Consider the following 18,237-nt stretch of genomic DNA (forward strand, 5'->3'; position numbering starts at 1 on the left):
TCATCATATATTAAAAGCCCATTCCGAGGGAAAAGGAGTGCAGCCTCGCAGTAGATTAGAGAAGTGTGTCATGCAAGAACACACAAGAACAGAGAGAGAGAGAGAGAGAGAAAGAAAGAGAGAGAGAGAGAGAGAGAGAGAGAGAGACAGAGAGAGCGAGAGTGAGAGCGAGAGCTGAGGGAGTGCTGTACTAAAAAAGCAACAGCTCTTTCTGAAGCAGCAACACACTCCTATCGAGTGTAAATTCCAGAGTATTATCTTACAGAGTGAGCACTTTCAAACTGTGAAGTACTGTTTCCTCACAGACAGTCAGTGCTACTGATTGTTTTAAGATATATAGTACAATGGTGTATGAACTGTTAATAACGATGATAAGTTAAATGAAATGTAATTTATGCTCACAGCTGGAAAAAAGTGAAACCAAGTGAAGAGTTCTGTCTGTGTTTCTGAGAATACTGACTACTTTAAACTCCACAGCACAATGGTGAAAATGGGGAAAATGGGGAAAGAGAAGGGTTCCGGAATGTTTTGACCTCTGATGTGGATTAGATCTATTGTGTGTCCACATGCATTGTGCGTTCATTCATTAATCCTGGCTATTTGCTCTGGCCGGTGTCAATCACTCAATTGCAAGGACAGTCAAAGGTGAAATGCATCCACCATAAATAAGTCAAGGAAAATATTATATTATCATAAATAAACTATTAGATCAGGCAAAATACACAAAATAACACTTAGATGTCAATGAGAGCATGTTATCAGAGAAACTAAATATACTCTAATACTGCTCTTCACCCTTTACTTGTCATTGTCCATTATTTATCTCCTCTCCACTCTGCATCTTTTCTCTCTTCCCTGGTACCTTCTCTTTGCTCTCCTCTCATTTTGCCACCCTCTCTTCTCTTCTCTTCTCTCCACTCTTTTCCTCTCTTCTCTTTTGCTCTCCGCCACCCTAATCTATCCCTGACTAAGTCAGACATCAAAGAGTACCGGAGCAGCGCATCCTAATTTGGCGTAAATGGGACTTGTGTTCCACATGAAAAAAGGCAGCAAGCCCTCATGGCACCTCTGATCCTCGACACGTTTCCCCAGCGTTAATTCCGACTGCCCTCCATTTGTGCACATGCCAAAGCTGTGGCTTTGAGACTTAGCGACAGGCGAAAAAATAAATAAATGAGTGTCCAAAAATAAACGAATGAAGCGAGGCTTCACGTCCACACAACCCCATTATTAGGGGGTTTAATGCCCGATCAGTGGAAAATAACATCATTTGAAATTTCGGTCTTTTAATCTTTAATCCTTCTGGGGTATCGGGCATGTTCGGACAAACAAACAACTGAGAAATGTAACGAGGAACCCAAATTTTGGTTTGGTAAATAGAAACTTTTAAAAGTTTGCCTTGTTTACAAGAGAAGTTCAAAGATAATCATCATCAGCAGAAGTATAGCATCGAGATTAACATTAAAAAATTATCAAAAGAGGAGCAGAGTCACTTTTAAACTGACATGAAAAGCTTTGCTTGATTTACTGGGGAGTCTGCAAATGGGTACAAGCACAAGGCAACACTGGATAGAGAAGAGTATTTGTACTACACCGCCATCACTGTTATCTAACAAGAGGCACTTCAAAACCTCAAGCATGTACTACAGTGTGAAACTGATACCCGCACGCACGCGCGCACACACACACACACACACACACACACACACACACACACACACACACACACACACACACACACACACACACACACACACACACACTGAAGTTGAATTGGACTTTGGGAAGGGCAGAAGTGCACTACTTTCCGGTTTTGCACTGAATTCCCTCATTTCAGAGCCTCGCACTAATTTCATCTCTCAGGAATTTTAAGTAAAAATCACACTACAGGCATCTTCAGAGAGCCAAAGAGTTAATACATATTTAAGATTACTGTTTTTTTTAATCACTTCTGAAGAGTTCGTTTCTACTGCAAAAAAATGTTTTTTCACCTTTAAGTTCATTCTGTTGTAAAACTATAGCAGGCATAAAAACCCTATCTGTTCATATCTAAATAAGAAATGGAAATGAAATGATAAAGAGTAGAACTGTGTTACCTAGCTTGATCATGTATGCATAGCCAGGCACACTTATCAAATACATTAGTCTACCTGCATATGAAAAGCAAGGGAGGGATTATATCCAAAGAGGTGGTGGTGGTGGTGGTGGTGTGTGTGTCTGTGTGTGTGTGCGTGTGTGAGTGTGGTGTGGAATAAAACCCCTGAATGTTTCCTTGAAGTATGGCAACTCATTTCCAAGGTGTCTGTGAAGAGTGTTAAGATGACAAATCTAAAAGCATTTTTTGATCAGCTAGGTGTCAGTTATGACATCAAGCAGTTGGAATAAGATGAATCTGTGTCATGGTTGAGAGAGTCTCTTTCTCAAACATCACATCTTTAAAGCCACAGTCACCGACTATTGCCACAGCAACAATTATATAAAACAATAAATACTTTAAGCCATTAATATGACAAAAGCACCATTAAAAAATTGAATAATAAAATTTGATTACATTATATATTTAATAGTAGCACTACTTAAGCTCTGATTTCTTGGATCTTTTTTTAGCTATTCACTCTCACTCTTATTTAGCTCAACATCACAAGGGACGTATGCCTATGCTAATGAACATAAAAGCCAAATTAGTCGTTGAAAGACTTAAAACGGGATGTTGGAAAAGGGCTTGTCAAAAAAAAAAGAAAGCCTTTCGACACATTTCATTTCGACATCCACATTACAGCCAATCAAGAACCACTCCAGTCCTAGTCCCTGGAGCTCCATTTCACATGATTCGATTGGATAATCATCTTCTATGATCATTTCATCATGCGTGCACACACCACCATCACCTAGTGCATATGAGTGGAACTACTGTGAGAGATGTGTTTTGCTAAATTGAATGGGGCATGGCTGTGACCAGACACGGGGACAGATCAGTGTGGCCAGATCAGTTTCACAGTGGCGCTGTGGCTGTGTGTTGGAGGTAGGAGAGAGCGTGAAGGAGGTGAACAAAGGGAGACAGAAAGAGAGAAAGGGAGATACAAAATATAGGGAAAACAGAAAGACAGAAAAACCAAGTCAGAAAGAGAGAAAAGGAGAAATTGAGAGACATATGCCTAGAAAGAAAGAAAGGAAGGAAGGAAGAAAGAAAAAAAAACAAGGAAGAAAGACAGAAGGAAAGAAAGAAGGAATAAGACGACCTAGCAAGCGATCGCCCAGGTCGCCTTTCAACAGGATCCCGGCCAGTGACGATAGTTCCTTTCCCTTGCTCTTGCAGCCATTGTTCCCCATTCTCCCCATTCTGTCATTTGGCATTCAGAGCGGGAGGCCTGGGCGAAGAGGTACACTAAGGGCTTTCACAAAGCCCTGTAATGGCCACTCACTCATCAGCCAGGCCTACAGCGAGAGCCAGCAGGGAGAGGTGGGACACGGCGCTGCTAGAGACAGGCTGCTGCTGTGGTTCCTTTGTTTTGATGCTTTTCTCATTTCCATCTACTGTGCTGCTGACTGTCTGCTATAACTGCAGCCCAATACTTTAAATCATTAATGGCTACAGCATTGGCCATGTCATTGGGTAACATGTGTTAGTGACTTTGTTACATTGTAATAACACAATTGAGGAGAAAAAGACAATTAATCAAAGTGCTCTATATGTACATGTATCCTGACCCTAATTCAAACAGTAAGCCTAGTATGTTAGTATCAGTGGGAACCAGTGTGCCAAGGATCATTCGTAGTCATCATATGTTACTCTTTATTACATAGTTATTACATGTGTAATAACAATGTAACAAGATACATTATAATATAGGAACTAAACTATAAATGTAACAGTCTCTCATGAGCCCCAGAACTCCTTTCCACAGAGAAATGTAATGAATTTGCTTGCTTTTTTAATGATAGACGCCCCACCCCAACCCTCCAGCACTACAGTACGAAGATATACACTCATATAGCCCATTTTGGTTGAACGAGAACCTGAAACAACCAACTACTGGTCAAATTAAGTATGGCAGTGCTCTAACAGTATAGTAGCCTTTAAGTAATGAGTTACTAGCCTACTTTATACTTTATATATAATATGGTCAGGGCCTTCCGTTTAGCCCACCCACCTCTTTGGACCTGTACTAGTCTGAACACCAAGACAGAGGCAGCCCCTTCTCCATAATGCTGGGAAATGTGAAGTGAGAGACTGCGCTTGGAGGGAGCGAGGCAGCCCTGCTTCACTCGAGGTTAGATGAGGATTTAGGGCGTTTGCACTGTAGCATGTTTACAGATAGACTAAGAGCACGGCGTACAGGAGGCTTAGGATACTGAGCACCGCTCCCAAGTGCGGATTAGCACGAGAGGCGAGGACGAGGAGAAAGTTTGCGGGAGAGAGATAGAGGGAGAGGATCCAACAGAGAGAAAGGAAGAGAGAGAGGGGGAGGGAGAGAGAGAAAGAGAGAGGGGAGGGAGAGAGAAAGAGGACAAAGCTGATAGAGGGGATGAATGAACAAAATGAACGATAATGCGAAGAGACTGAGGAAGATCAAGCAAAAGCAATAGCATTGCGACAGAGAGAAAGGCTGAAATCTGTGAATGAGAGAGAGAGAGAGAGAGACAAGGAAAGAGAGGGGAGGGGAGTAATGAGAGAGTGGCGCTGAGAAAGAAGAAAATGTGCGAGTGAAAGTGAGCAGAGCACAACTGAAAACACAAAAACGAGAGAGGAGAGAGAGCAAGAGACAAAAAGAGAGACTGAGAGAGAGGAGTGTGTGTGTGTGTGTGTGTGTGTGTGTGTGTGTGTGTGTGTGTGTGTGTGTGTGTGTGTGTGTGTGTGTGTGTGTGTGTGTGTGTGTGTGTGTGTGCGTGTGTGCGTTGAGCTGACAGCTCCTAAGTGAGTGTTTTCATTAGTATCCGGGGGTACGTCTGAGAGGCATGTTGTAGGGAGATAAGAGATGCCCTGTGAGGCCACAGACACACAGAGGGTCTGCCACTGGCTGTCTGAATGAGTACAAACACACACACACACACACACACACACACTCACATTCCACACACACACACGCGCACACACACACACACACACACACACACACACACACACACACACACACACACACACACACGCACACGCACACACATACACACATACATACATACACACACACGCATACACAAACACACACACACACACACACACACACACACACACACACACACACACACACACACACACGCGCGTACACACACACACACACGCGCGTACACACACAGACACACACACACACACGTGCATTCGGACTTCACACACATTAACTCACATTTCACACACACACACACACACACACACAAAACACACTTACACACATAAACACACACAACATTTACACATACATACACACTTACCCATTTACAGCACACAGACACACGTTTATATATGAGCAAACAAAAGCTCCTGCATATAATACAAGCACACACACACACACACACACACACACACACACACACACACACACACACACACACACACACACACACACACGCACACACACACGCACACACATACACACATACATACATACACACACACGCATACACAAACACACACACACACACACACACACACACACACACACACACGCGCGCGTACACACACAGACACACACACACACGTGCATTCGGACTTCACACACATTAACTCACATTTCACACACACACACACACACACACACACACACAAAACACACTTACACACATAAACACACACAACATTTACACATACATACACACTTACCCATTTACAGCACACAGACACACGTTTATATATGAGCAAACAAAAGCTCCTGCATATAATACAAGCACACACACACACACACACACACACACACACACACACACACACACGCACGCACGCACGCACGCACACACACACACACACACATACACACACACACACACACACACACACACACACTCCATGCAGTACCACAAAGCAGTCGCTACTGATAGCAGAACCCCCAAAAGAGAGTGAGAGTGCAGAGGCTTTCATGTTCATAAACCCTCCTTACAGAGGCAGCCCTGCTGCCACTCTCACACACAAGGGATAATTGGTTTCTAAAGCGCACGTTTGATCCCTCAGACTATTGTCCAGACAGCAGAGGAACAAACCAATAAGCCAGAGATCATTTCCTTTGGGACTGCTGTGAAATGTAATATAGCCTACTTATTCAAGATGAAATATTTAGATAAGGAGGAATAAAATAAGTAAGGGATAATGTATAGTCCACTGGTCAGTATCGGAAAATACATCTCGACAGGACTAAGAGGACCCCGACGAGCAGCAGAGTTTCTTCCTTATTTTCCGATACTGGCCAGCGGACTATACATTATCCCGTTTATTATAAGGTTACTTGCCAAAATGATAGAGAACATTCCTCCAAAATACCTCTTTTTAATTATTTTGTTGCAATTTCCTGACTTCCGCTAAGGAAAATAGTTCTTCACGCAAATAGAACTTGAAAGTTTCAGGTGTTGCATAGCAACCCATTACTTGCTGTCATCAAGTTACAATGGATTTCCATTACGTTAAGTGAACAGACTACTTGCAGAACGATATGAAAGACTGCCAGTTCATTCATTTTTTTGCAGCGGTAAATATAAAGAAATCTCATACCTCCGAACATTGGGTGGCCCATTCAAATCAATGGAACTTTTTGCAACATTCTGATGAGCCATACACTAAAGTAGAATATTATGCAAGGAACAGTGAACATCGTCCTTTCGTCCTTAATTGTCTGGTCTATGACACATACATCCAATTCTGCAATAATCAACAACGTGTCCGAGTGCAGCCATGGTCATCTTTGGCTCATTATGAAACAAAATCACCAATATCAAAAGAATGCAAATCTCACTGTCTATGGTCCTGATATAACTCATTATTCTAGTAAACCTGAAAATACATCCCAATCTCGTAAGGAGTCAGTAGAAGAGGACGTGTGGAGCCAACATATACAAACACAGAGTCCTGGTATGTCCTTGAGCATTAGCAGCATCACCGCTATCACTGCTAACACTGTTGTGTGTCTGTAAATTACACACAGTAACAGAGCACATGAGTGGTTACCCTCTATATTTCTCTCTAATATCCAGTTGCCTAAATATAATGAAGTATTTTTGTTACAGCTATGACCTATTTCAAACAGATCTCAACAATCTGACAGAGCTTCTATAGAAACCCCCCCCCCCCCCCCCCCACACACACACACACACACACACACACAGACACACATAGAGAAGAGCATGTACACATGCACACACACACACAAAGAGAGAAAGAGAAACCCATGACTGTATCTGCTGTGGGTGTAAGTTATTTAGCATTCATTAAAACATACAGTCTCCTGGCTCAATCAATTATTAGCCAACTAATCTATAACCATTACACTAGAAATCCTGATGCAAAGCAGATAATATATTGTAGAAGTATTCTGGGAAGTGACGGGCCCATGAACATGTTGCATTACATTTGCATGATATGATATTTTGCCATAAGTTACTATACTTTAGGAGACTTTTCCACACCTTACCAATTGCCATACACTTACAATATAAACGAAAACATGAAGTAACTAAAACAACCTACAAAAACCTTATTCACACCGCTTTTGTTTGTCCTCCATTGCAACTTAGTCATCTGACTACCCCTCATATCTGAACTGTTTGGTTGCTATGGTCATGTAGGCTTTCCTCAGATTCACCTGCAGTTATTAATGAATGATTCATTCCCTTCATCTGCTAATTGAGGACATACTGGCTATGCTGATTAGGCTTGGAACTGTTATAATATACAGACTGAGGCAGAACAGTCTTGTTTGTTGCTTTTGTCTTACAGTTTCTCTTGATTGCCAAGACACATTTCTTGACCAAATGCATATAATGATATTGAATGCCAGTGCTTACTGAATGAACACATGATGCAGCCAGAGGTATGTGAAGGGATTTGTGTTTAGTGTTTGTGTTTTGCACAAAAAGTTCAACCAATCTGAATCATGTGTGAAAACATCGGAATAGTGTTTATAGTTCTGGGAAATGGATCTGTCTTTTGATAGATGAAGTCATGGTTTGGAATGTTTAGTTAATAGGCCCAGTTACAGTGTGGAAGCGATTGAGAACAAACTGTAAACTAGCACATTAAAGCTCTCACCTCTGTCTGAATGTTAGCTAATTACAGCAGAGAAGCTGTCAGGCAGGCAGACAGGGGATAAAAATAGCGCTTTTGTAGTCTGTGATATTAGGGAGATGAGAAGGGAAAAGCTATTACAACAAAATGAAATATGAAAAATTGAATATTTGCAAAGAGCTAAACAGAGACTTAGACTGGAAAACTGGACGTGGCTGGTGTGTTGTCAGTGGTGTGTGGCAGTAAAGGTTTTTAAGTGTGTTTATGCGTGTGTGTGTGTGTGTGTGTGTAGACACGGATGTGTGTATACGGTTGTGTGGTTGTGTGTGTTTTTATAAGGGTGCATACGTGGACATCTGTGTGTGTGAGGTTATGTGTGTATGTCTGTGAATGTGTGTGCGAGTGTATGTGTGTGCACACACACCAATGTTAGCTTTTGTGTTTGTGTCTAAGCTCCAGGTGAGTTTATTTCGCCGGCTTTCGAGAGCAGTCTGGACATCGGGAACTGATAAGCTTTCTCTGAAGACTGCACTCAATCAGGAAAAGCACACACAGATAAGACCCCTCTGAGTCACCACAGCACAGAGCCACTCTGACCCCCCCCCCCCCAAAACAGACTGCAAACACACCGGGCCGCTCTCTCCCTCTCATCAGCGCTGACACTGACTCTGAGGACAGGTCTGAACGTGCGCAATGGGACAAACCCACATCCGACAGATGAAAAATGGGACAGAAGGAAAGGCAAGTGGTTTTTAAACTGGCCCCACACTAGATTTAAAAAAAAAAATTCTAGCTAGAAAGGGGGGGGGGGGCGGTAGAGAGTGTGAGTCAAAGAGAAAGAGACAGAAATAGATAGATGGAGAGAGAGATGGGAAGAATGGGAAAGTAGAAAGAGTGAACTCATTTGTTAAAGCTTGAGACCATGAGGACTCCCATGCCAGATACTGTGACGGCTGCTGGTATGTAGAACACCCCATTCCTCCAGCTGCGAGTTTGCCACAAGAGTCAGAGAAATGAATCACGCACCCCAGATGATGCCGCTGCTACCCCTCTCCTCGCTCCCCAACCTCCCAACACCTTTCTTCTGCTCAGGTGTGGGTGCTGGCTGGCCCCCTTTCACACCTGCTGCACTGCGCTGTCATTACTTTCTCCAGGTGTGGCTCACATGTAACCTTAGCCACTTCCACAAAGATTGGCCTCTAACCCTCAGCAAACCCTAAATGCGTAATGAACGTGGCAACCAGTGAGCTTTGTGACCATCAGGGATGACTCTGTGTAAGGGCCAACACGAATAACATTCAAAATCAAAGAGCCATAGAGGCTTTAGTGGAATTTACAAATATACAACAGTACAACAGTATTATGACATTAAATAACACATTTAAATTGAAACAGCATGTTATGAAATTGAGGACTTTAAGTTTGCTTACCTATGCAGTGTGCATGTGTGTGTATGTACCGTATGTATTAGTGCACGTGCACATGTCATGCTTGGCTACTTACATACTCCCCGTACGTGTCTTGCACTATGGGCGGTGGGGGTCTGTAGCCGGCGGGCGGGGGTGCCCCTCGTGCCCGCTGCGCTGGCCCCCCTCTTCCTCTGCTGGATGGCACTCGGCTTGGAGGGGCGCCTCTGGGAGCTACGCCACGGGGCATTGCCGCCTGTGGGGGGGGCACTCCACCTCGAGTCCTGGAATAAAAACACACACACACACACACACAGACACACACGTGAAGTCGGATCCCCACAGTAAAGCCGAGAGAGCCGCTGGCTCCCAAATGCATCGCCCAAAGCATTCAGGCAACAGCAGCTTAGCTACACTTTTTTTATCTGGGTCATGGAGTTTAATGTGGAGGTGATGCAACTGTTTGCAGTATATTGTAGTACACCACCAATCTGATTCCACGGCGTGTCATTGGTTTGGGTTTAGCTTTAAGGTGACATTGGGCTAAAAACCCAGGATTCTTTAGTTCTTTTCGGTTCATGGTTACACTGCATGTGTTCAACATAACCGAATATTAATGATCAATCCCTCTAGCTACACATACAGGCTCTTCAAATGAAAACCTTTCCATTAACACACACCACTTGCAGATGTGAAATTTTGGGCAGCAATGCAGTGACATAATTATGAGTGCAAATATATACTGATGGCTTACATGTACCCCAGGGTGGGTGGGTGGGGGGGGTTTGGTGGTGGTGGTGGTGGTGGAGGGGGACTGCTTTCTTATTGCGCACAAATTACCCACGGTAAATGCTAATTACAGTCTAATTCAAAAACAGATCCAATTAAATCCTGTCTCAGAGCCATATAAACATCCCTGACTGTGACCCTGTTTATCGTCCCGATCTGCTGAGACGCGTGTTTGCTTTCATGCGCACAAAGAGTAAACAGCACCACTTTTAGCAGTTTCTCCTTTCACAAGGAGACAGTCCATCACTTAGGCACAAACAAACACGCAGACATGGAGCGAGGCGCTCAGATCTCAGCACGCACACACACACATACACCCACACGCACACACACACACATACACACACACACTCACACACAGTGGGAAGGAGGAAGGCAATTGCATGAGCGCACATACACAAAGGCAGACATACACCCACACAAATGCACAGACAGGTTAATACATATACACATATGCACATATGCAAAAACACAGTCTATAAATACAGTCTATATAGACAGGCATACACACACACACCCACACACACATTTAAAAGCTCTGGCAAGATGAAGAATGTATGAAAACGCAAATAAACCATAATGAACACACCAATGTCACCCTGTGCAATCTCTTTTTAATTGATGAAGGCCTGCTGTTATTTTTTACTTCTGATTTTGCTTTGACAAGCTCAACACTATAGGGATTAAATATGAAAGCCTTCTATGATAAAAGGAATCAAATCCTCTTATATGGTCCAGCCATGATAGGCATTGAGATTAATGGCACAATGTACACAAATGAAATGGAAGCCTTTGATCATTCTTGTTGAACACAGAGATTATAAATGCTAACACATAAAAACAAACAAACACACACACACACACACACACACACACACACACACACACACACACACACACACACACACACACAAGAAAAAGACAGACAACACACACGCACACACACAATACCTGGGAGGTCCAGGAGCAGGTGTCCCTCGTACCCGCGTTGACGGCTTGCCTCTCACTGCTGGCACCTTGGCATCCTCTGAACCACCATTCAGGTACGTGAGCTCTTGCAGCTGGGCCTGTCTAATCTCATCATTGTAATCCTGTCACACACACACACACACACACATATTTAGAAAAGGAAATGAGATCTGCAAATACACACACACACACGCACACACACACACACACACACACTTGTGAGCACATTCACGTACACACCTCACACACATCAAAACAAACCCTCACACCCAACCACTTGTGCACATGCACGTAGGCACAGACAGGCATGCACACCCCTTCTCAAATGCCTACACACACACACACACAGAGGGAGAGAGAGAGATACACACACGCGGACACACACACACACACACACACACACACACACACACACACACACACACACACACACACACACAGCCCTGTACGAACCCTTTCAATTACAGCACATTAAACCACGTCCTTTATCTTGCGGGTTACAGCCCAGGGAATATCTAATTAATGTAGTGTACAGTAAGGGGCTGGCCTCGAGCCCCCTCAGACAGGGAGAGCGAGAGAGAGAGAGCATCCAAGACCCCCGCCCCCCCATCAGATAAGGCCAAGCGCCCTGGCTGCCTTTATCTCCACACACACTCTCTCTCCCCCGAATGGAACGGCAGCAATTAATATGGAAATCAGCTACTGATGATCAGGCCGGGAAGGGGGCTGATCCTGATGTGTCTCCTGCGTATCGATACACATATTTACGGATGGAGTCACGGGCTGTGATTAATGACTGCAAATGAATCCTCGGAGGAGGAGGAGGAGGAGGAGGAGAGGAAGAGGTGGCGGAGTGGCATGCATTATAGATGGGCTGAGGAGTAAATAAACTGTTTCCCTTTCTCTGTCTTTCTCTCTTTATCATTTTCTCTGTATCCTTCTCTCCAATTGTATATGTGTCGTGCATGCGTGATTCAACTCCCTTACTGCATCTTCCTCTCTCCACTCCCTCTGTCTCTCTTTGTTTCTTGCCCTCTCTCTCTCTCTCTCTCTCTCTCTCTCTCTCTCTCAGTTTCTCTACCTCTCCCACACTCTATTTGTGCATCTCTCTCTGTATCTGTCATCCTTGCTGCTTTGGGTCTGGGAGCTGCTCACTCATGTTGTGAATCCCGGGCTGTTTTCAAACAGTGCGCACAAGTATGTGGGCACACACACACACACACACACACACACACACACACACACACACACACACACCCACACATACACTCGCTCTCTCTTTTTCTTTCTCTCTCTCTCTCACTCTCTCAAACACACACACACACTGACATGGACAGATAGACACACACACAACGTTGCTCCTGTCCAGTCTCGTGTAAAACCAGTCTGAAACATGTTCCTGGATACTCCTGGATCTCGCGGGGCCGTGTCTTACATGCTTACACAGACAGCATGAGAGACCACCGCTGACCACCGCTCTCCTCTGACACTCTGGGCAGCTTTGGGACTTCAGCACTCTCATACCCCTCACGGTGTAGAGACATCTCATTCTAACACAGCGGTGCATCACATTACATTGACTTCTTTATAACCTAGTGAAACTGCTGCCTTGTTTTGAGGGGGAGAGAGAGAGCGAGAGAGAGAGAGAGAGAGAGAGACAGAGAGAGAGAGGGACGGAGACTGATGGAAGGGGTGAATAGGGATGAAGAGAGAGAGAGGGAGAGAGACTGATGGAAGGGGTGAATAGGGATGAAGAGAGAGAGAGAGAGGGAGAGAGACTGATGGAAGGGGTGAATAGGGATGAAGAGAGAGAAAGGGGAACAGGGAAGAGAGAATGAGAGCGAGAATATTATGGACAGCTGGGCAGCATGTACAGGAATCAGAGAGCAAGAGGAAAAAGGGAAGTGAGAAAGGCGGAGGAAAAGAGAAAGAGAGAGTTGAAGGAGGAGAGTAGAAGTCTATAAGTAATGGTGGCACGTACAGGGAGCACACAGAGACAGATAGAAAGTCGGAATAGACAAATAGGAAGGAATAGACAAAAAAGAGAAGAGAACGAGAGAGGGAAGCAGGAAGCAAAAGCAAAAGGAGGAGTGGAGGGCCCGTACCGGAATGAGGAACTTCTTGATCTCCTCCAGCGCGTGGCCCATCCTGGCGTAGGCTTCGGCCGGCGGGGCGAACACCTCGATCAGCACGTGCAGGTCCTCGTTTAAGTGCTGATATTTGCCCTCTCCGCTCTTCCGTAGCTCCTCTTCCTGGAGATGGATAACACAGTTAGCATCGAGCCCTGGCAACAGATGTCTGCGCTAAATCATCTCATTTGGAAGTGACAGGAGACTGACGGAGGAGGTTGGAAAGTACACACACAGAAGTCGGCTGTGACTGTGGTGTGTGTGTGTGTGTGTGTGTGTGTGTGTGTGTGTGTGTGTGTGTGTGTGTGTGTGTGTGTGTGTGATTGTTTGTGTGTGTTTGCGTGCATTGTTGAGACAACTGTTGTATTATGCAAAACATAAGACAAGACAGGGAGTTTATGAAGCATTTTAACACCGAAAAAAAATAGCCTCTGTTTGTGCGTCTCCCGCTACAAAGCTCCGTGTTTGTTTATGGAGAGAGTTTACAAAATGACTACCTAAGATAAAGAAAGATAAAGAAATTCTATGGCAGTGTATTTTTCTTCTCGGGAAAAAAAAACACATCAAAGTATCTTGGTCTTGTGTAGATTTACTCCCTTTGTATAATATCACAACATATCCTCCCCTGATTTTCAACCATTTTCTTCTTCAAAATTATTTGAAAACAAAAACTTTATAAAAACCCTTTAAGTGATTATACATCATTGTTTACTGCATCTTAGAGGCATTGCATCTTAAAAGGTTAGATGGTCTTCTTATGTCTTCAGGATATGTTTCTGTGTGTTTTCTGTGTACTTAAAGCAGAATATTCCCAGTGATCTAGACCAGTGATCAGTACACACACAAGCAGACAGGAACAAACTGTTCCAGACACTCATATTATGATCATATGTAAGTGATGGCATGTTTACAGTGATGCAGGTTTCTAGCGTTTTTTTTTCTTGATGTCGTTCTTGATGGCGTTCATAAACAGGGTCACAATACCAGAGTGGACGACAGCCAGTCATTAAGCTCCAATCAGTGCTGATAGAAGAGCAAATAGATCCCCAGAACTCTATCACTGTCAGCACACCAGCTCTTAAACACACTCAGCACAGCTAATGAGCCTGCCTCAGGCTCCCTCTGGTGATATTACTCTACAACATCGCAACACACACACACACACACACACACACACACACACACACACACACACACAGACATATAAAACATGCATACACACACACACACACACAATCACAAACACACACAAAGACATATAAAACATGAACACATACACACAAACACACACACACACACAAACACACATAGGGCTATGTGAGTAAACACACAGCCTGACAGACGGTTCGCATAAGCATATATGTACCTACGAGTATAAATATCATCCTAAAATGACTGAACAGCATGGGGTTATAAATTAAATGAGACATCGGATGGGTTGCTTTCCAAAGGACCACAAATGGGTGATCTGTCGCTATGGCCACTGTTGAAGCCTGCACTGAGTGACCATTGACCATATACACACACAGACACAAACACACACCATCTCTATTTCTTCCTGTGTGTGTGTGTGTGTGTGTGTGTGTGTGTGTGTATGTAAACAAATGTGACTGTGTGTATGTGTGTGTGTCTTCCATATGTCCTTCTGTTTGTGTGTGTGTTTGTTGTGTGGGCCCCACTATATTCCAGCTGGCAACAACAGCCTTGTGCAAGCAGGACCCCCCCCCCCCCCCCCCCCCCCCACCTCCTCCCCCCCCAGATGTCACATCATTATAAATAACCCCCTTTTAAGAGAGTCCCAGTGTGTGTTAACGAGATGCTAATTCTGCCCATAAATCTCCCTCTTACGGGAAGAGGTCTCTCGTGTCTCCCTCCGGTGCACCGCCTCTCCCTTACTGATGGAGTCGTGAAGGAGGAGGACGCAAGGGGGAGGTAAGGGGAGTCTGAGGAAGATCTGTGTATGTGACTGAAGCAGCATATGTCAATTTTGTGTGTGTCAGGGGAAGAGAGAGAGAGAGAGGGAGAGAGAGAGAGAGAGAGCCAGAGAGAGAGAGAGAGAGTAATGTGTATATGTGTGCGCTAGTGTGAATGTGAGAATGCACATGTCTGTAACCTGGAGATTTATATGCACCTTTATGTAGGCTTAGGGGTGTTATAAGTGCGTGTGTGCATGATTCTATATGTACAACACAAGCAGTATGTAAAACATAGGGTAAGGTGTGCTACGAGTGGGTATGTGAGTGCGTGTGTGTGTGTGTGTGTGTGTGTGTGTGAGTGTGTGTGTGTGTGTGTGTTGTTAGTATGTGTGTGTGCTTCTATAAATAGAACACAAGAAGTATTGAGCCCTGCACCTGTGGTCCCGCAGGGCTTGCATGAGTAAATGGGAGTGTGTGTGCATGTGTGTGTGTGTGTGTGCAGGCCTGTGTTTGTTTATATGTTCAACCCCCTCCTCGTCTCTCCCCCGATAAGAGGCATCGATAATCCTGGCTTTTGGCTTTGAGTCGGCTGTGCCGGTGGCGCTGGGGATTAGGCCTATCCGCCTGCTCTGCCTATCTCGAGGCTCCATCTCCCCTCCACACAGCCACTCATCAAACTCCATTCTCTTCCTCGAAGAAGGGCGGCACAATGCGTGCAAACAAGAGAAAGACAGAAAGAGAGATAGAGAAAGAGAGAAAGAGAGAGAGAGAGAGAGAGAGGGAGAGAGAGAGAGAAGGAGGGAGGGTGTTCGTGTTTGGATGAGACAGGGTGAGACTAAGGCGTATGTGCAGACGTGTGTGTGTGCCAGTTTGTGTGTGTGTGTGTGCGTGTGTATGAGAGAGTGAGTATTGAAGAGAGACTGAAGTGTGGTTTATTCGTTTGCACTTGTCTGTGTATGAGTGTGTCTTTGATAGAGCAAGTGGAGGACAGAGAAAAAGAGAAAATGAGAAAGAGTGTGTGAGAAAGAGTGTGTGAAAAAAGGATTGGATGTGAGGATCACAAAAGAGTTGACAAGAGCGCTCTGCCTGCCGCAGGGAGGAGATCCGTCGGCAGGGGAGGCTGGGGGAGAGGTGCCCGACAACAATGGATCAGCCTCGCGAACATCCCCTCTCAACAGCCAACAAGAGGCTGGCAACAAGAGGTGAAGAAAAGGAAGAAGAAGAAAAAAAACATCACTATACACCTCTGTATCTCATGCCAAGCAAGCCATACCCATTACGTTCTCCATTTGCAGTATTCCAAGAGGGCAACATCAAAGGGAACCAATTATCCCTTCGTGCAATTACTCCACCTCTCCCTCCGACTGTAAAAGAAAAATGTAGGAAGGAGATGGAGAGGAAAGACCCTCCAGTCAGGAGAAGGGCAGTGCCCTTTCCATGCCACCTCAGCCAACCCAATTTCAGCCCGAGCTCCGAGCTGGTTTTGTTTGCGGAACTCCCCCCGCGGCAGGCGCCCTCCGAGCAGGCTGCAGAGGCGGACGGGCGGACGTGCGAGTGTGTGTGTGTGTGTGTGTGTGTGTGTGTGTGTGTGTGTGTGTGTGTGTGTGTGTGTGTGTGTGTGTGTGTGTGAGCACAGTGGGCGAGATGGTCAATAAAAACACATCCAATTACTGGATAATATAGCTGTTCTATAATATAGCCTCTTTGAAAAAACAAAAACACTGGACGCCCCCAGGCAAGCACAAGAGTGGAGAGTGGTGCTGGTAGAAACCCGCCCCTCTCCTTTGGCTAAAAATGTCCAAGACCTGCCAGATGTTTTCTTATGTTAGGGTTATATTATATATCTTTCATGCAAAAAGGAGCAGGTTGGTGGGATGAAACCTGTGTCTGGAGGTGGTGAGAGAAGAACAAGAAGAGAGAGAGAGAGAGAGAGAAAGAGAGAGACGGGGGGGAAAAAACAACGTCAAAGCTTAACTCTTAACTCCTTAACTCTGTTTGGATGAAAAGTTGCTCGGGAGGAGCGAGTGAGGCTGTCTCATTTAGCGTTAGTGGGATGTGGGAGGGAGAGAGAGAGAGAGAGAGAGAGAGAGAGCAGGCCGAATGTTTATTTAAAACAATGGAGCTATTTCTGCCTGACAGCGCAGTGGAGAGGAGCTCAGTGCGCCCGAGCCACAGCAGAGCGTGAGTCATAGCCCTGGCAGACACGCTCCGCCATTGTCTGCCACCCGGAGAAGCATGCCGCAAAGTGAAGAGCCCCCCTCTCACAATGGGGCCTGAAGAGACATGAGAGGAAAAGAGAGATGGAGAATCTCAGGGGGGGGACCAGTTGCAGGAGGTCATGGTAAGCAAAAGGCAGACTTGTGAGTTAAACTGGTTCTTAACAGCTCTGGCCACTTACTGGTGTCAACATTTGCGGTCTCAACACAGTTCTGATGGTCTTGGCCATTTCACCCCTGATGACCTGTCCTAAATAGAAGACATTCAAGTAGGTCTGTGCAATTGGCCATTTTGTCTGATTAAACAGACTAGGTAAGTCTATTCTCATAGAGTGGGGCCAAGCAAAGGCCTTGGTGATGGTCTAAACATGGCCATGTCACTCCATGCTGCTCCATGTAGATAGATACATAAACTTTGTATTAATCCCATTAGGGAAATTCAGGATATGCTTTCCATCTTCTGACTCCTCTGGCCGTGTAGCACGAGGCCAGCTTCACCTCCGCCCTTATGATACCCTCTCTATCACATCTAACCAGCCTCTCTGGACCCTGACATAAGCCAGGACATGTCTGATCAATGCCCTTTCTCTGAACCATCCTTAAAGCCAG

The 18,237-nt window shown here is 44.9% G+C and overlaps 1 protein-coding gene across 1 annotated transcript in view; it reads right to left on the reverse strand.

Moving 5' to 3' along the window:
* khdrbs3 (KH domain containing, RNA binding, signal transduction associated 3) overlaps positions 1-18,237 on the reverse strand; it is a 98,359-nt gene that overhangs the window by 21,632 nt on the left and 58,490 nt on the right. Inside the window, exons 4-6 of the mRNA XM_012818262.3 lie at positions 13,473-13,619; positions 11,350-11,489; positions 9,707-9,893 (exon numbers count right to left, since the gene is read on the reverse strand). Of these exons, the coding sequence (XP_012673716.1) occupies positions 9,707-9,893; positions 11,350-11,489; positions 13,473-13,619 (474 nt within the window). The remainder of the gene's footprint in view (positions 1-9,706; positions 9,894-11,349; positions 11,490-13,472; positions 13,620-18,237) is intronic.

This window comes from Clupea harengus, chromosome 19 (assembly GCF_900700415.2).
Source record: "Clupea harengus chromosome 19, Ch_v2.0.2, whole genome shotgun sequence".
Lineage (NCBI taxonomy): Eukaryota > Metazoa > Chordata > Actinopteri > Clupeiformes > Clupeidae > Clupea > Clupea harengus.